This window comes from Vidua chalybeata, chromosome 4 (assembly GCF_026979565.1).
Source record: "Vidua chalybeata isolate OUT-0048 chromosome 4, bVidCha1 merged haplotype, whole genome shotgun sequence".
In the NCBI taxonomy this organism is placed as follows: domain Eukaryota; kingdom Metazoa; phylum Chordata; class Aves; order Passeriformes; family Viduidae; genus Vidua; species Vidua chalybeata.
The window spans coordinates 21,815,140-21,834,489 of NC_071533.1; the positions used below are offsets into that span (position 1 = coordinate 21,815,140).

General features: G+C 40.6%; 1 protein-coding gene across 2 annotated transcripts in view; it reads right to left on the reverse strand.

Annotated features, from left to right (window-relative positions):
- The window catches only part of UNC5C (unc-5 netrin receptor C), a 245,358-nt gene that overhangs the window by 12,324 nt on the left and 213,684 nt on the right, over nucleotides 1-19,350 (reverse strand). Inside the window, exons 8-11 of one of the 2 annotated variants that reach the window (XM_053940585.1) lie at nucleotides 15,978-16,034; nucleotides 14,342-14,533; nucleotides 12,741-13,085; nucleotides 9,434-9,521 (exon numbers count right to left, since the gene is read on the reverse strand). In XM_053940585.1, coding sequence (XP_053796560.1) covers nucleotides 9,434-9,521; nucleotides 12,741-13,085; nucleotides 14,342-14,533; nucleotides 15,978-16,034 — 682 coding nt within the window. The remainder of the gene's footprint in view (nucleotides 1-9,433; nucleotides 9,522-12,740; nucleotides 13,086-14,341; nucleotides 14,534-15,977; nucleotides 16,035-19,350) is intronic. The other variant, XM_053940586.1, reaches the window with a different exon arrangement.

Below are 19,350 nucleotides of genomic sequence, written 5' to 3' on the forward strand. Positions count from 1 at the left end.
GATACATTAAAGGAATTGAAAAAGACAAAAAGGTTCATTTGGGTGTGTAAAAATAAAAAAATCCTTCTCTTAAAATAAAAAAGACTGTACAGGCAAAATAGGTGGGTTTTGCTTTTCCTTCATTTTTCCCAAATCCATATTTATTTCCTTTTTTGCTTGTTTTTGTGCCAAATATAATTCATGTGTCAAAATGCATGTTTAGGTGTCAGCAAATTATAGGCCATATTTGCTGATTTCACTCCACTCTGAAGGATCCTTGCAGATGGTATGCAGAGGTTTCATTTCACCCACTGCAAAAATGTGGTCACTGCTGCATTTGGCAGTTCTTCAGTGACACACAAAAATGAATGGTGGCTCTTGTAGGCACCACTTGTGAGAATTATTTACTGTCAGGACACAGAAAACTGACAAAGAGAGGAAAACACTGAATAAGCGTGTAAGCATGACTGAAAGTGGTGCACTGCACACCTCAGATGTGCAGTTTGAGTGCTGAGCCATCACCAAACCACTAATACTCCATTTTACTTAAAAGGCATTCAGATCTACTGGAATGGCTATTGCAAACAAGCCTGCAGGGAGCAAGTGCCACTGCTGGTGAGGGAGAAAGGATGAAGGGATGGTAAGAAGTAGTGCAAGGGTAAAACACACTTACAAAGTCCAAGATTCCTAGTGATCACCCAAGCTGTTCAGCTAAAAATACATGTATTATCCAGTGTGCTTGCTGCCAGTCACTAGGAATTGGTGTTATGGGAAATCATATATATATTTAGGATACACAACATATACTCTGGTTTGAAAATGATAGTGTGTGTGCATGTGTGTGTGTGCACATGTGCAAGTGCAAACCATCCCAGACCAACCACTGAGGAGCTTAAAACAAGAGGAAGCATGAGTGACTTTAACTATCCTGACATCTGGTGTATGACAAATACAGTTGAATGTGCCTCATCAACTGCCTCCCTAAATAATAGAGGACAAATTCATGATCCAGAAACCAGCAAGTGGGATTTTAAAAGTGTTCAATGTGATCTGTACTTAAAATCCTGATCTGTCGATGGGACCACATGTGCTCTGCTCTGGCTGAGGGTTCAGTCCCATGCTGCATTTACAAACACAAGTACATGTGCATCAGTATTAGAGAAATTAGTTGAGGCAACACTGATGGTTTTTTTTGCAAGAATTTGTCTGCAAGAAAAAAATAAGTAACTGTAATCACAGAATCCTAGAATACCCTGAGTTGGAAAGGACCCACAAGGATCATCAAATCCAACTCCCGGCCCTACACAGGATTATCCCCAAGAGTCACACCAGGTGCCTGAGAGCATTGTCCAAACACTTCTAGAGCTCTGTCAGGCTGGTGCTGTGACCAGTGCCCTGAGGAGCCTGTGCCAGTGCCCAACCACCCTCTGGGTGAAGAACCTTTTCCTGATATCCAACCTAAACCTCCCCTGACACAACTTCAGGCCATTCCCTTGGGTCCTGTCACTGTCACCACAGAGAAGAGATCAGTGCCTGTCCCTCCCATTCCCCTCGTGAGGAAGTTGTAACTGCGGTGAGGTGTCCCCTCAGTCTCCTCTTCTCCAGGCTGAACAGATGCAGTGACCTCAGGCATTCCTCACATGGCTTCCCTTCAAGACCCTTCACCATCTTCATTGCCCACCTTTGGATGCTCCCTAATAGTTTAGATTCTCTCTAATAGTCTCTCTTATATTGTGGTAGCCAAATCTGCTCACAATATTCGAGGTCAGGCTGCACCAGAGCAGAGCAGGTAATCTTAGATAATATTTTCAAGGAGGACAAATCAGGACAGAAGCTATTTTGATATCAAGTTTATCACACCTATTCTGGCTATTGCAAATATATGTCCATAGCACTAATTTAATTTTGTCCACCTTAATTCTCCCTGCCTATTCCATTAAGCTCACAGAATGAAAGACAAACTTTTGAGAAATCCTTTTTCAAAATGGAATGAAGGCACTTTTGAAAATTACCCCTGGTTGTCACAAATGTTGTGGAGGTTTTTGTAACATTTGAGAAAAAAAAGGGTCTGGTGTTGAAAAATTTAAATCTATGCAAATCAGTAAATCCAGATGATACGCATCTGTGGAAATTAACTGAGTTTACTAAATGACATAACAATTGTTTCTGAAAATCCATGGACTGGAAACAAACAGCTGCGATATAGATGTCTTTCAAAAAGGATGCAAAGTATAACAATCTGGATGGCTATCATGTATTATGCCAGCTATTTTTGCCTAACAAACAATACACAAAATAAATGAACACAAGAGGAGTACCTAGTCCAGCTCCTCTTGCATACTGCAGGGAATCATTGGATTCAGATTAAGAAGACAAGGTATCACTTTTTTGCAAGACCAGACTGAATAAATCATTGGACAGTTTTTCACTAAAACATGCTTTCTTCTTCTGACTCATTTACACTGTTATTTTTTTCATAAGAAGCAACAAGAAGCTTAAAAAACAGAGTGTGTCAGTGCTTTTTAATGGTCATCAGCCTTGGGAACTGGTGGATATTTGAACACTCTCCTATGGTCTAATTCAAGAAATTTCAAGAAACATAGTATCTTACGAGAAAGATCTCTCAGAATTATAATATTTGTATGGAAAGCAGATATGACCAGCTATAGACTTAATCATCTATTTAACCTAACTTCATCTAAAAGTACTGACCCATGAAAAAGAAAAGAAAATACAAGCTATCATAGTTTTTTTCGACTTAATTACAAAACAAGCAGTCAAAAAGAATGCAGGAATGAATATATCATGATTGCCTTAAAAAAAATTAATATGGTGCCTTTTAGGTGAAAAATGAGTTAAAATTGACAAGCACTGATGCCTGCAGTCAAAAAATCCCCAAAAGGTCATTAAAATAATATGCTACTGATAAATCATACAGTCTGAAGTTGTCTCCAAGTAAAGTTAAGTTCAGTCACTGCTTCGTGCCAAACTTTTTTTACTGTCAGATTTTAGGACTCTGATGAAGGGCACGATTCTGTGCTGCAACGTTTTATAGCTAATTAGAACAAGTACAAAATGATTATGCAGAACACCAAGCCAGGATGTGTTGCAGACTGCAGAGTGTAACTGAGATGGGAGGTGGATGCAAGCATACAAAGGATATGTTAAAAATATCAAGGCTTAATATTTTTTCCCCATGTTCATAAACAGCATCTTTGTCACCAGACTTACAAGGTTTACTGCCAAATGGATGAGATATGCATGGTCCTGACCTGGATATTTATGATAGAGAACAGTCTGATCAGTGAAGAGCAGAAAAATTGGCCTGTTGTATGGGTGCTTGACTTTACAATCCCAAATTCCTAACCAGGCACACATCAGAGACTGGCACCATAAAATTACTGAACACCTGCTGGTCCTAGTGACTCTCCAACATCTACCTCACACAGATAAACCTTTAAAAACTGAGCTACAATGAGTTGCAGAGAAGTTTTCCAGGTGTGTGAAGTGGGTCACTGTCATTGTTGAGGTGAAACCCCAGCTCTGTTAAAGTGTATGCTAAACCTTTCTTTGACTACTGTGAGGCCAGGATTTCTACTCACAGTGTGGAAAACACAATCATTACATTTACAGGTAACAATTAATAAGGAATCACTGCAAGTAACAGTGAAAGCCAGAAGACAATGGCAAAATTCTAGAGGGGGTAAAAATATGAGTAGGAAATAAAGTCTTATTAATTGTACAGCAGCTCAGGCTGGAGCAAAACAAGTTCCAAATAGTTACTTAGTAACAAATAAAGCAATAAAAAGTGAACAACATTTCAGGTGAGCTTGCTCCAACAGCAGGCATCAACGTGATGTGACACAGTGACAAGAAGCAAATCTGATTTCTGGCGTTGTACGGGACAAGGCATATCAGAGCACATCACGGTGATATTCCCTTTCCTCTCCAGCTCTACCATGACTGCAGGTAGCTGCAGTGTGTTTAGGGACCACCACAAGATCTCAGAAATAAACACCTGAAACCCAGAGGCATGAGACTAAACAATACAATGGCACAGACAGGAGAGGTGCCCTATGACAAGTGACAGGAAAAGGAACAAAAATCTCCCAACAAATCTTTTGTCTCTTCTCACTGTTTTAAATTTCCATTTTAAAACAAAAGGATTATACCTTACTACAGCTAATGAAAACAGAAACAGATGCAGTAGACAAGATACATTATACAAGGGATATTAATCATTCTTCAAAGCATAAACCAACAGTAATTCATGGAATTAGTAAACAACAAATTTCCCTGAAGACAAGTTATTGTGTAGTCACTCATTACAGGCAATTTTATTCCTTCTCCTGAAATAGGTGATGCAGCACCAGCAAAGCCAGGATCCCAGCCTAGAGGAGCACGTGTTGTGACCAGCATTGAGATTTATGTGTTATAGATTGTGAGAGATCCAGCACAAAAAGAGCCACAGGGAAGCTTATAGAGCAAGGGAGATAAACTTATGAGCAGAAATGATCAAAACTGTGAGCAATCTTTTAGGCTGTTATCCAAATATAAAAAGCCCAAACCCAACTCCCTACAAAAACCCCCATCAATATGAGCTTCACTTTAGGCTTGCAGCAGTCTTGGGATAATTTATTAGAGGAGACTGGCCACTCAGTATAACTCCAAAACAAAGATATGTTTTTGTTTTACAAAGATCTGAGACTAAAATTCAACTCACTGCTTAGCGTTTCTATTAAAAGGCACTAACAGTAACTGAAAGGTCTTCAGATATTTTTAGATATTTTCCCATCTCTCAGAGATTATCAAGAACAGTCAACTTATATTTAAAAGCAAACAAACTTTTATTCACCATATCTGGTCCCTTCACAATCAAATTTGTGTTTTTAATGGGATTACTCATTTGAACCATCTCCCTGTAATAAGCCAGACCATATTCATTAAGGTAGCTGTCAGACAGCAGATGTGAGCACAACTAGATAAATCTCTGCTCCTCAGTGGGACTACATTGTGCTCCCTGCCACTGTGCTCCAGGCAATCACAGCAGCTCAGGAAGCGCAGAACGGAGCAGGGAAAGAGGAATGGCTATTGCATAGCAACAGGTTGCAACCCTTCTACACAGCTTAGACAAAAGTTAGAGGGAAGACATTTTATCTCTCCTTTCATTGCTGAGGCTTTATTTTTTAATATGTGTTCTTCCTTAAGTTTCAAACTTAATATTCTCGATAGACCCTGGTTCTTCTGATAGTCTATCTTCAGAAGAAAAATACTCTTGAGAAGTTTACCCTCCTCTTTTGCTCATGCTCTGGTCTTTTTCATGTTGAATTTTTCAATTATAGTGACTGGCACTTCAAGAAATTGTTTTCTGGAGTTGCAGAGTAATTTTGTTTATGCAACTGAGATAAGGAAGGTGAAGAAATAAAATGTGGAAGACTTCAATTTCTTCTATTTCACATCAGTAGGCTTAAGATTTGCTGGTGAAAAAGCAACATTACTCCTTGGATCACAATCATTGATCAGATGCTTGACTTTATATTAAACTCTGTGCATACATTATGAAGCCTTTGATAAAAATCCTGGCTAGGCTCACCTGACCCTTTTCTCTTTCAAGGTAGCTAATTTGAAATTTGCACATTTATGTGTGTCTTCCATCAAGATCTTCAGGAGCGTTGCTTGCTCTGTTCTTCGGGGTTGTCAAATTTTGTGGGCACAGCGACCTCCACGCTCATTTGGAACACCTCCTGTGTGATGGATTATACAGGAGTGTCCTTCACAGAGCTGTAGCTTTTTTGTGCAGTTCCTGCCTCTGATTACAGCATGCAAGAGTAGCTCCACCTAAAGCTGTGCGAGCTCAGCAGGAGTTCACACAGGAACACAGGAACTGCCACACAAGATAAAACCAGTGGTCCATCAAGGCCTAGACCCCATCTAGCACTGACCACTGCCAGATGTTTCTGAAGGAAACACAGCTCCGCTAATTTAGCTCACAGCAAGATTTGTTTTTTAACCTGAGGCAGTCAAGCAAATCCTGGAGGCTGGAGGTTTATACTTATGCTATTTAATCCTTAGTATTAAATTACAGATTAATTAAATAAATTACTTAATCTGTAAAACCCAGGCTCTCACAGATGCTCATGGGAAGAGGCTCTTGCCAGGTACTGGCCAACATAATGTGCTGGTTTTACAGATGAAACCACTGCTCAAGAAGGGACTCCTTTCAAATCTCAAAGCTGGTGATACCTCCCCAGACTAAGGGAGAGAGCATCTGCTCACCACTGAAAGACACAGCTTCGAGACAGAAACTTGTCTGATAGCTGTGATATATTCTCATAGGGTTTTCATTTTTTCAGTTACACGTATATAAGTAACACGTACATATATACATATACATGTATATATGTATACATATATACATGTATATGTATACATGTTTTTGCATGTGTACATATATGTCTACAAACATACATATATAATTTTCCCCACTGTAGCTGTTTCATGAAGGATGTGGATCTTTTCATGAGGTCAACACACCAGCCAGGGATCAGAGCCTGGGATCTGCCTGCCATCCATCCTGCCCCAAATGACAGGAAGGAGGAGGGTGAGCTTGCAGGACAGGAGCAGGGATAACACTCACCTGGAGCATTAGCCCAGTAGAAGAGAAACTGCACTGTGACATGCGTAGGCTGACATACTTAGAGGAAACAACTGCCTCCAATGGTGTTTACTACAAGCTATCAGAACCCCAATTCACTGCCAAAAGGATAATTCTTTTAGGGTGACTTTCCTGCTCTCACATGCTTTGATGGATATAAAATGGAATAAACACTGTTTCAGAAAGCACTTCTAACCAATCTGCAAGGCAGCACAAAGAGTGGCATTACTGGGTTGTGAAGTCTCTCAAGTTTCTGTACAACAGATTTCAGAGACTAACTGGGGAAACCTAATATGAAAACAAAGGAAGGAAAAGGGGAATTTGCCGGTGTCTGAGAGAACATATTTTATGTTTCAGCTTGACTATTCAGAAGTAGTTTCACAGTTCTACAAACAAAGTGTGAGCTAGATCTTAAGTTGTTGGAGATATGTGAGCTAGGGTGGGGACCCTCTCTGCTACTGGTCTGGTTCTGCTAGGGTAGCACTGTGGAGACCACATTCTTGCCTCAGTGCTAGTTGTAATATCAAGGACAAGACTGCCTTCATTTCTGATAATAACCCACATTTTATAATTTCCTGTGTGTCCCCTTCCAAACAACATCACCACATAACAGGACTTTTTAACCCATACACATTGGCACAGTGCTCATGAAAATAAATATAGGCTCTCACAGGGTTTGTTGAACACACTGCAATTACTGCCTGGCCATGAAAGCAAATGTCTGCAGCTCGTCCTTACTGGTGACTATCACTCTCTGCTAGAGTGCTGCAGGAGTGCAGTACTGATTTAAAAAATAAATACACCACACAGCAACTTGTGGTACCCATATGACTCTAATTATACGAAGCAACATCTGTGGCCCATGCAGGCAGAAAAAGAAGCTTTAACTGAGCTGTAGCTCTGCTACAGAAGTGAAGTGCCTGGTAACCAGTCCCGCAGCAGGAGAACATTACGCTGGGTGCCTCCCAGCCCCTTCTGCTCCTTGGCACCTGAGGAAAGGGGGCAGAATATTCAGTTCTGAGTGATCTAGACAACATCCAATAAGCTCCACCTTAAATGTCCTTAAGAAGCTGCTGTCCAAGAGCATGAGGAGCCTGGTGTGTTTTCTGAAAAACTGCCACAAATCAAATAAGCAGCTGTGCTCTGTGCACCCAGAAAGTGACTGCTACCACAATAAAATGAGCCCTGCTGCCCCAAGGCAGACTGCTATGCTCTTCTCTCCCAGGGAAAGAAATCACTTCTAAAATCTTCATTGTAAGTGAGGATTCACACCATTCTGTTTACTTCTGCAGGTGTCCTTTGGCATACTTGCTCAGGTTGGCAGGCAGCACATCTCCAGCCATGTTTCCCAACACAAGTTAACCTATCCTTCTATCCTCTGTGTGACTTGCTGAGTTACAGCTTTGACAAAGCATGCAGAGGCAGCTTTATGATCCTTGGAAGAAAATAAATTAGACAAGTATGTGACATTAGTTGTCCACAGCTGCATGAATAAAGTAGCAGGGATTCCCTCTATAACTGACTGGAAATAAAATAATTGCATATACAGCACCTTCTAGGAATTAAATAATTTTTTTAAGAATTGGGTATTTTGGAAAGGGAGATTTAGAAGCAAGCTGAATAACAGGGATGCAATCTGATTTTGTTCTCCTTCCTCAGGAAAGCGTCTTTGTTCAATATTGTTTGTAAACCTCTTTCACAGCCAAAAGTAATAGGAATATAATCAATACTAGTTATGAACAGAGACATTTTTTCTGTAGCTGCAATTAGCTATTTTCAAAGAGCGGCTAATGAATAATGTATGCAAAAGGGTGGGTGGAAGGATTACTTAATTTTTCTTTAAGCAGATTATTTTAGCTTGGGTGAAAGACTACCAAGCTAAAGAATAGTGTTCAATATCACACAGTGTATAAACAGCTGTGGCTTAGCACATAATAAAAGCTATGAAGAGGCTGAGCCAAAAAACGTATCTAGCTATGAGGAGGAGAAAGAGGCAAAGTACCGTGTAATGACTGCCTCAGCTTCACATTTGCCATTCTGCCTTTGTGCACGAGTCTGTTCTGCAGCCTAAGATCTCACCTTTCTCTACATTAGGGTCTTCCAACTGGCTCCAAATGGTATCTTGGCCTTTTTATAAACATTTTTTTTTTTAATTTCAGGGTTGCCAGATCACATGCCAGTAGACATTAAGATCTAGAATATGAGTTGCCTGCACATTCAGGTAACAGGAGACAACAGTGGTCATCCCAGCATCAGCTCTGGGTGCCCTCAGCATGCGCTGTCTGGGGCTAAGCAGCAAGGAGGTGGAGGACACCAAAAGCTTTGGCTCCATCCTCTGCATGGACTAGCCAAGCCTGTGAAGGGTAAAATAAAAGTTCACCTTCACTCTAACAGGAGAGGAGATTTTCCAAGTCCAGTGCTCAGGCACCTGTCCCTCTGCTGAGCTGATTTATCTACCTTTCTCCTCTGCTCCCTTCTCCTTTACAGCACAGGTTTTTATCAGGGGGCTACTTCACACCTCTGCTGCACAAACTCATGCTGGCATATTTTCCTTGCTCCTCTACAATTCTGCATCCCCCTGGCCTGAGGACTTGCTGCAGAGTGCAACACTTGGTTAGGAAAGCAAATGTCTGAGCTGGTTTTGTGGCAAAATTTATCCTTGGCTTTGCTTGTGTTTACCTCCAAGTCAGCAAATAGCTTCAATGCAGTAGGCTTTGCATAAGTATTATTACCACAGGTCTTCAGGTACTATGTTTTCCCCCCTCTATTAATGCACAAGGAAAATAAGACAATTTTTACCTCATGTTCTCCTTCCTGTGAACTGTCAGATACATTTCATAGACTCTCCCTTGTGGAACGGCTCCCGCTGGGATCAGCAAACTTACTCCTGCAGAACAGAAGAGACACAAAAGATAAGATGGAAGAAAAAAGAGGTGAGTGGGTCTGTGAAGAGGAGTGACAGGAGAGGCAGAAGATGAAGCCTGCAATGCCAGATTTTCAGCCACCCTCACCATCAGACTGTAAATGATCTCAGCAAAATGTGAGAAAAATTTACTGTAACCCTGGTGTCTTCAGTGTCCAGCTGCCTGTTCTTTTTCCTCTGCACTGAAAAACAGAAATGGAGAAGAGAATTTTCTTCCCTTTCATTTTATTTAAAGAACAGACAGATGGTTACACTGTTGCTTACCTTGTAAAATGATGGAGAAACAAACAACCCTGACTAAAATTTCCAACAGCTGTAATAGGACATCTCTCCCTAGGCAATTCTTACTTAATTAAGATCAGGAAAGAAAAGCAGTGGAGCACTGTCCCAGGAAGCAACAAGAATTTGTTGTTTCCTGAAAGATGGCTTTTGTGTCTGGCATCCTGTCTTTTAATGCACTCAGTGAGTTCAGCTTTCACTTAAATTTAATAGGTATTTTTGCTTCCCATTAGACAGGAGCTCAGAGAGGCACTCCTAGTGAGGAACTGAGTCTGCCAGGGAGACAAAACTGAGCTTCTTGGTTTTTGAAAGTGCCTAGTCCTGTAGAGTGGCTCAAAACTGGGATATGCAACCTTGAAAAAAACATGGGCAAATATGCTCAGTGTCATTTTCACTAATGATTTGCTGCACACTTGATTAAAAAACACTGCTCTTACATTACTTCCATTTAAGAGATGTCTTGAGCACAACAAACACGACCCATGAACTGGCTATTTCACTCTGCTGGACACATCTCAGCCAAATCTCTTTGTAGATATGGATTAGCTGGAAATTAATGGCAAGGATTTGCATACAGTTGTTACCACATAGCTGAAGACAAACCTAGAGAAAGATTATTTACATATATGTGTTTACTCTAGAGACACTTTATAGACACCTTGCACGGCTCTGCCTCTTTTCTTTAGCATTCACAGTTTGGTTATGCTGGACACCTTCCATGTGTTAGTGTGCAGGGCCTCAGTCCCATACTTAGGTTTGAAGGAGAGGGGTAGCTAGGAAAGCATTTTCCACAAATTCCTTCTGGCACTTGTGTCTTTACAGGCCTGTTACAACCTAACCTGTGCATGCTTGCAGCTGTAACAGGGCAGGTCTACTGCAAATGAAGGGCTTTGATCACATCTTGAGGATGACATACATTTATAAGCAGCACAGAGGCATACAAGGTAGCAGCAGACTTTATTTTACAGAATCATTACTTTAATCATTTTGAAGTGATTAGAGCATCAAATGCTTTTTCTTTATAAATTGATATTAATATACGTGAATTAACAGTGACTAATAGACTTTGCTGATTATGTGCACCACTGTGACATATGAAAACTGAACATCAATATCTATCTTCAGCTGCTACTTAGAAAAATGTAATAACCAAGATTGTATAGCATGAATTTTCAACATTGCTCATCAGTCAGCACCAGATTTATTAAAGTAGTTCAGCTTTCACTTAAATTTAATAGGTATTTTTGCTTCCCATTAGACAGGAGCTCAGAGAGCAGGGCTATGGGTCCAAGCACTTTTGACTGCTTCATGAGCAGTGCGGGACTGCATCATGGAACAAAACCACCCTGGTTCTGGGCCACCTAAGCATTTTGCTTCCTCCATAACATCAACAAAAGAGAAATGATCCAGCAAAGACGCAGGGGACAAAAGTAGGCACCATCTCCTTGGTGAGGACATTTGCTGTAAAATGGCTAAGCTGTCAGCTGTAGTCTCACAGGTACAGGTTGGATATTAGGAAAAAAATTTTCACCGAAAGAATAATAAAGTACTGCAATTGTCTTCCCAGAGAGGTGGTAGAGTCACCATCTCTGGATGTGTTTAAAAAAAGACTGGACATGGCACTTGGTGCTATAGTCTATTGAGGTGTTAGGGCGTAGGTCGGACTTGATGATCTTGGAGGTCTCTTCCAACCTCATTATTCTGTGATTCTGTGATTCTGTGTACTGTGGTCCTACCTGAATTCAGAGTCCCAGTGAAACTGGGCAGGTGTGTTCCTGACCTTGATTCCTGAAAATCAAGCTGTTATGCATCTGCATATTCCTCACATCAAATGCTTTATGTATTTGATTAATTCTCACTTTAGATATTAATGCTGATCTGCAGTATCATGCTAAACCCATCTAGGGAACATCTAGGTGCTGAACTTCCTTAGAAAGAACATCAACACTTCATGCAGGAATCAAGCAGCAGCATGGCTCTGCTAAAAAATCTATCTATAAGTCCTGAGCTCTCCCAAGGCTGCCCAAGAGCTCCTTGGATGCTCTGAAATTGCCTGCTGGTGTCAGGGTGGCCTGAAGGGACCTGGAAACCTGACTTGAGAAAGTCAGGTATGAGAAAGATTAAGCAGCAAGTCAACAATAAATACAGGTAAAAAACCTCCAAAAATAGTGTTCTGTTGTCCTACTTCAATTGCACATAGTCTGCAATTAATTGGAAGTGGAGCAACCAAGTTGTTTTTAAATTTATTTGTTCTCTTTTAGTGTGATGACAAAATAGAAGCTTAGTGTATTGAAGTCCCTTTTCTAGAACTCCATGAAAGGAGAAGATGATGCTGAATTTCACTTGACACAGGGAAGCTCAGACAGCTCAAGCCTTGCATGCCTCAGAAAGTGGCTAAGAGCCCTGCAATATTCTGGTTAGAATCAGACAATCATTTAGGTTGGAAGAGACCTCCAAGACCATTGAATCCCATCATTAACACATCACAGCATTCACCACTAGATCACATTCTTATGTATTACCTGGGAGAAGAGACCAATCCCCACCTTGTTGCAACCTCCTGCCAGGCAGTTTTAGAAAGGGATAAGGTCCCTCTCAGCCTCTTTTTTTTTCCAGGCTACACAACCCCAGCTCCCTCAGCTGCTACTCCTAAGACCCATGCTCTTGTAGTGAGGGGCCCAAATATTCCTCAGCTGTGTTTAAAAGCCAGGACTTTGGGTAGAAAATATTCCAAATACTTTTGTAGATACAAATGGAGGGGGAAAAAAAGCCCCATCTATTTGTTTTGATCAAAGAAAAGGCAGAGTCCCAATTATAGAGTTTCCTTCCCCATATAAAAACAAGCTAACACCACTTAAACCCACAAGACAATTGCACCTTTAGGCCAGCATGGCTAGCACTTACCTGAATTGGGAATTACTAGGTGGCCTCCTAAGGAGTTGAAGGTCCCAAAGGCAGTGCATGATGGGTCAGTTTGCCGGGCAAGGCTCTGGTTCTTCATGTTCAGGGTCTCATTCTCCAGCAGAGACTGCGTAATCTGTGGGGACAGCTTGGAGGAGAAGTCAGAAAGGTCATCCTGGGGAGTGACTGCACCGGAAGTGTTATAAACCTTGATCTTCAGGTTTGGGAGGGGGTCCAGGATTGGAGAGTTGGTCATTGGGATTTTATCAGAGACATCATGCAAGGCGTACACAGGACCTCTGTACATGGCTGCAGCAGAAGTGAGGTCTGGTGGCACTGCCAGGAGGTCTACAGTGGAGATGAGAAGGAAGAACCATGTTATTTCTCTGTTCTGATGACTTTATTCCAAGCAACCATTTGAGTTTACATTTGCATTTTGTCTTTCATTCCAAACGTTGAGATACACTGAAGTCCCTGAACCTTCATCTCCATTTCCATGAATTCTCCAGCAAATTCCCAGGGCTCCTATTGCCCCAGCTGCTTTGGAATCCGATTGCTGTACAAAATTACAGCATACTTCTGCTCTGAAGAGTTTTCACTGGGAGAATTTTTCCAGGCTGCACTCAGATTCCAAATATGACATGCTTAGCTTAATATGCTTAGCTTCAGGGCAAGATGTTTTCATCACTCAGTAGATCTAGTTTTAACTAAAAACCCCTTCCTAAATGCTATACAACAATCATTAGCCAATTTTTTTAACTGGCCTAACAACAGCATTACTGAAATAAAAGACAACAAGCCTATGAAGTCATCATGCCCATGACTCCCTGCAATGGGGCATTAGTAGCTGCATCACACTTTTCTAAGATTTGCGTTAAAAGTTTCTCCAGCAAAGAAAACACTTCTACTAATCTTACATGTGACAACTCCCTTGTCATCTCAACTTTCATGGTGTAGATATTCTTCTGGTGTAGATATTGTGAAAAAAAAGGAATTCTTTAGCCTAAATAAGTGTCTTGATAAAGGCAGCATTACCTTTAGAGGTTTTTTCCTGGCCAATGAAACAAGGAAAAAAAAATCAAGCTGTTATGCACCAGTGATAAAAATATTCATTATTAAATGATATTCTACCACAACTTCTACATTTTCTATTAAATGCACAGTACTTCTCAAACTACTGTTTATAGCAGTGGAGATAGGGCATAGGAAGAAAAGCTAATAGTGAAATAAAGGGGAGGAAACTGTGATAGAATTACTGTAGTATCACTCCTGTGATGCATCCTGCCTCCACTGTTTCTGTCAGAGCTTTGCCTTTGATTTCAACTTGAGCTGGACCTGTATTCCCATAAAAGTGTCTGAGTTTCACTCTCACATTCATGCTCTCTTTTCAGAAGTTAAATTCACCTGCTTTATACTCTTGAGCACAGCTAACAAACACCACCACAGGTTTTGAGCATTAGACAATCAGAAACAAATGAACATGATCTTTCTCCTCTTTATCAAGTGTCAATAGGCATTCAGCAATATCATTCACGCAGCCCAAGAGACCATAACCTGATATCATCTCCCTGAATTGGTCAAAATGGAGTGAAATACCAACTAACCTTGCCTTGCAGCCTTGATGTTGACAGGCTGAAATCCCCCGTTTAGTGCCGAGGAGTCAATAATATCTGACTCAAAGTCCCGGTGGTTCTTGCGGTAGACAAACAGGGCCACGACCACGGAAATGGCCAGGCACACGATCACGGCGATGACGATCCCCACGTAGAGAGCAACATCATCTGAGTCAGGAGCAGCTGCAGGGAGAGAGGCCAGAAACCTTCAAGAAATGTCCTCCTTACAGGGACTTTCAAGAAAACATGTTATTATTCTCGTTTCCTGCAGACATTTACTGCCTTTTTTACAGGCTAATTTAAAATCCATTTCCAACACCATATAGCAGGTCTATGCACTTTTGATGGAAAACAATCCTTGATTTCTCTCTAACTTGTGTTCTAACTCTTTACCTATCCACTTGTTCATCTATCCAATACTCAGGCTGTGAACTACTAAGCAAAACATGCCATAGACTTAGTCTCATGAACCAAATTCATCCTAGGAAATGAGATTTTGTCTTAGTGACATAATGTCCTTATATTGATATTTAGAAGTTCATCTGATACCAAAGACATGTGGGTTTTAAAAATTCAGAAGCCTTATTTTTGCTTAAAAAAATGTAAAAGAACCCAAATATTCAATTTTCTATGGAAAATTCAGACATATCTTTGGTTGGTTTGTTTTTTTTTTTTTTTTTTGAAATGTAACCTGTCATTACTCCCTTCCATCCATTTGCCTTCAAAAATATAGACTAGTAAATTAGTAAAGCAGAGAATCAAGCATTGAGTTCTCATCAGTGGCATTAACACATACGTATTAAGATAAAAGCTGAAGTAAGCACAAGATATAATGTGGTGATTTACCAAAATGAACAACAATTTATATTAGAGCCGTCTTGTGAGGAAATGGCTATGATATTTCTACTAGCTGCTTGTATCATATCTTCAGCACCAATTCCAAGCTAATCTCTAGCATCATTATCCACCAGACATTTTTTTTTCCCCAAAAGGTCTGAATATGTGTTCAAAAATTGATGTATTTCTATACAGTGAAGAATCCCAGTTTTAGAAATAGCCTAATGAAAAAAGGAAGTGCAAAAACAAATCAGACTCTTTTTTACTACCCTATTTTTGTTGGTTTGAAACATGTGAAATCACTTTTATTTTATGTCTTTTAGCCATTTAAGCCAAGCTGCCCTCCAGCTGCAGAGGTGAGAGCTGGTAGATGCAGAAAGGAACTGATCAATCTCCGACAGCTCCAGGCTACCAGACCTTCAATTTACCAAACTTGAAACATCCAATTTTTTTAACCCAGCAGTTCAGGAAGCAGAACTCTTGAGTTCCGGCTCAAAGACAAGTTATCCTTCCACCACAGTCTATCCAGTTGCTAAGGGATTTTTAATGAGAAGATGTCTCATTCTCTCCAGTTTCTGTCTCTGAGGCAACATCTTCTCCCATTTCCGTTGGGCACAAAGGCCGTATCTGCTGCAAAGCACCATGCCTGCTGTCAAGCAAGCAGAATGTCACCCTGCTGAATAGGTCCCTTTTTTGCCTAGTCATACTGAGCTTGCCTAACAGTAAAGCCTGACCCAAGGAACAGCATCAAATTAGCATCCAGGAACATAAAATCAAACATTAAACTTACAAGAAAATCCATATTCATTCTGGGTTCTCTGTTCAGTTGAAATAGGATAAATGAAACCTTAAAAAGAAAGAAATTAAACAAAAAAGGGGAAAAAAATCAAATGAGAACAAAAAAATGAAGCATGAAAAATAGTTTAATTAAAAAAAAAAAGGAAAAGAAGGAAAAGAAACTGATGGCACTTTAAAATTCTGATACAGCACAGAATTATGATTTTGCATCCCCTGTCTCCTCCAGAGCCTTACTAAGAATTAATAAGCAGGCAGATTGAATTTCTAAGCCAAAATCGGTCTCGAGTCACTAACTTTGGAGTGCTTAAAGTCTTTCTTTTATTGAGCATAAACTGTAATGGATCTAATTTATTTCAGACATCTAGGGTCATTAGCATATGGAAAGTCTTTTTATCCTTATCCCTGCCATATTGCTTTAATTCCCAGGACATGTTCGGTGAGGCTCTAAACAATTTTTATATTTAATTATAATAGCTTGCTGTTGATCTAATAGAGCTAAAGGAGACCTGTTGTCACTGGTCAGAGGTTAAATACTGATTCGTGGAGCAGTCTATGCACAAAGCCCTCTCACTGTATTTCCTTGGAATTATTTTATCCTGTCCTTAATACATGTTCAATAGGAATTCCTTAGGGAGTAAAGAATTTGTCAGCAAACAGTAAACTGAGTGGTTTCTCTTTGAAATCATTACAAAATCAATAAGGCCCCTGTGGTCAGATCATTATTTATTTGAAATCTTTGCAAGCACCATATATTGACAAAATCATAACACAATTTACAGCTTTATTTCAGGATGGATAAAGCAGAGATATCATTTCCTTTGTGTTTTCCTTTTGCAGTGCCCACAGCACAGCACACTGGAGCTGCTTAGTTCAGACATGAATCCTGTGAACCCATTAAGCATTTCCCATGTGGCAAATGAGTGAAGTGTTCCAAGTCCCATCCTGCCAGAAAGGTAAATGACAAATCCCAATTAAGCAGGCGAGTCACTGTCTGGGATGGGATTAGAGTCAGTGTAAGTAAAAAGGTACCTCTCTTCCATCACCTTCCCTTAAGTTCTCCTGAAGGGACTTTCACACTCTCCCCTCTGATCACACTGCAAGGAGCTCACACAGCTGGGGACTCCCTGCAGGTGAGACAAAACTGGAAGATGCACTCCTGGTGTGGGCCTAATGCACAGGACCACATTACAGGCAGACCAGAGTAATAATCTCCAGCTTCTGGAACCACCAAGCTTGGGTGCTCTGTTGTGAGCATCTGTTGTGTTCTACAATATCTTGCTGCTTGGCTGTATTTTTTGTTAATAAAGACACAGTCAATCCCAATCACAGGCATAAATATACCTCCTTCCAAAATTTCCAGACATTAACTACTGCATAAATTCTACCTTACCTGAAATACCAGAGCAAACCCTGCTGATTTTTGATGATGATGTTTTCTTCTGGGACATCATGGCACAAACTATACTGCCTGTGATCTCTGTTTAAAGCTTTACTTCACAGCAAGGATTCCAGCCATACCAGTGTTTTTAGAAATACTATGTTCTTACATTCATTTCCCTGGCTTTGAGGCAAGTTCACCTATGTGCACTCTCAACATGCATATTCAATCTTTTGCTAATAACTGCCTTCTCTTTCTACTGGTGTACTTGAGGTATTGGCCATGAAAAGTCTGGTGAATAACTTCTGAGGGCTTGAGTGAGTGCTCAGCAAGTCTGGGCATGAATTTACAGTACCCTTGGTACTCCCAATTACTCCCCAGACGAGTGCTGAGGCTCATAATTTGGTAAAGGTAAATTCCAGCTATAGCCTTATTCCCAATATTTCCTTTGCCAAGACGTCTCTGGAGAGACCAAAAGGCAGGCAGAAGAAACTTAAAGGCCCAGGGACAAAGTGAATTTTAGGCTGGATGCATTTCTGAATGATTTTTTGCCTGGTACTCAAATCCACTGGGAAAGCTGAGGATGTCTCCTTGCATTTCATGTGCCCCAGCAGGGGAGATGGAATGAAGCAGCCCACATGCCCTGGCTCTGCATCACCCAAGGAGCTTGAGTTCTCCTTTGCAAAGCTGAAGAGGGTATTCCTCTCGCCTCACATGACATCTGAGGTAGTCAGTTTTGTGTTCAAGGCTGTGCATCACTCCTGCTACATCTGAAGGGATCCAGCAAGTGCCACTCAACAGGCACAAAACATGGCACCACCTGGATTAGCTGTGATGTGAAAGCATTCTTTCCTCACAGGAAAATGGAAATCCAGGTTCAAGCTTTTACAGCAAAGTAAACAAGCACATGATAATCCTCAAGTATTATAAAAGAAATTTGCCTCATTGCAACCTCTCCACAGATCCTGCTAGTCACAAATACATATTTGTGGTTCACAAGTTTCCACAGATTCTCTTACTGCTAACTACAGACAGCACCCCTGCAGCTACATAAGAGTGATGCCAGTTTCCTCCACAGAAATGTTTTGTGCATGCATTCAAAGATACATCTATTGAAACAAGAGGAAGAGGTAAGGATACTACAGGATGCTTCTGCCATTTGGGCAGGATGTTTTACAACAAATTAGTTTTAAGCATGCCTCCAAAATGGACTCCAAAAGGGAATAGGCATTGGAGGGGCAAGGAGAAGGCCTGCAGCCATGTACTGGTGATGGGCAGGAGGCAGGCTTACTGCCACAAGCCCAGCACAAGAGAATGGGGTTTTCTGTAGAAAGTTGTCTGTCACACTGGTCCCTCTGACTATGCCTTCAAACAATGAAAAAAGGACATTTTCATCAGATAATGACACAAACCTGCAGGGATTAGTAACTGCAATAATGAAGAATGTCTTCTCTCTTCAAAGTAATTGCCGTGAAGAGAGATCTTTTCCATGGGGTTTTTTTTTGGTTTTTTTTTGGTTTTTTTTTCATCCTTGTATTAGCAGCACTGCTTGGTAAATACCTAAGGGACTTCTACGAGAGTGATGAACATTTTTAATGTGAGTGAATTTAAAAAGGTGCTGGAGGGTTTGACTCTGCGAAGGCTGCTGACTCATATTTAGAACAGCTGGTTTCACAGTGAGCTACTTTGAGAAAAGTAATTTAAGCTTCCTCCTACAGCTTGTTGGGAAATACATAATTTCAAGAATGCTTCTGCTATTTTGTTGTGTAACTTACTGTTGAATGAGTAAAATAGCTATAATCAGACTTTATGCTTGCATAGTGCCTGCTGTTTGAGGTTCTCAAAAGCTTACCAAAATGGGTATTTGTTTCCCTCATTCTACAAGTACCTCACCCTATGTCAAACCTGAAAAATCAGTGGGAGGCCCAGGTTAATACATAGAAATTGAACCACTGTAAATGCATGGTAAAGGCATTCAGTAAAAAGC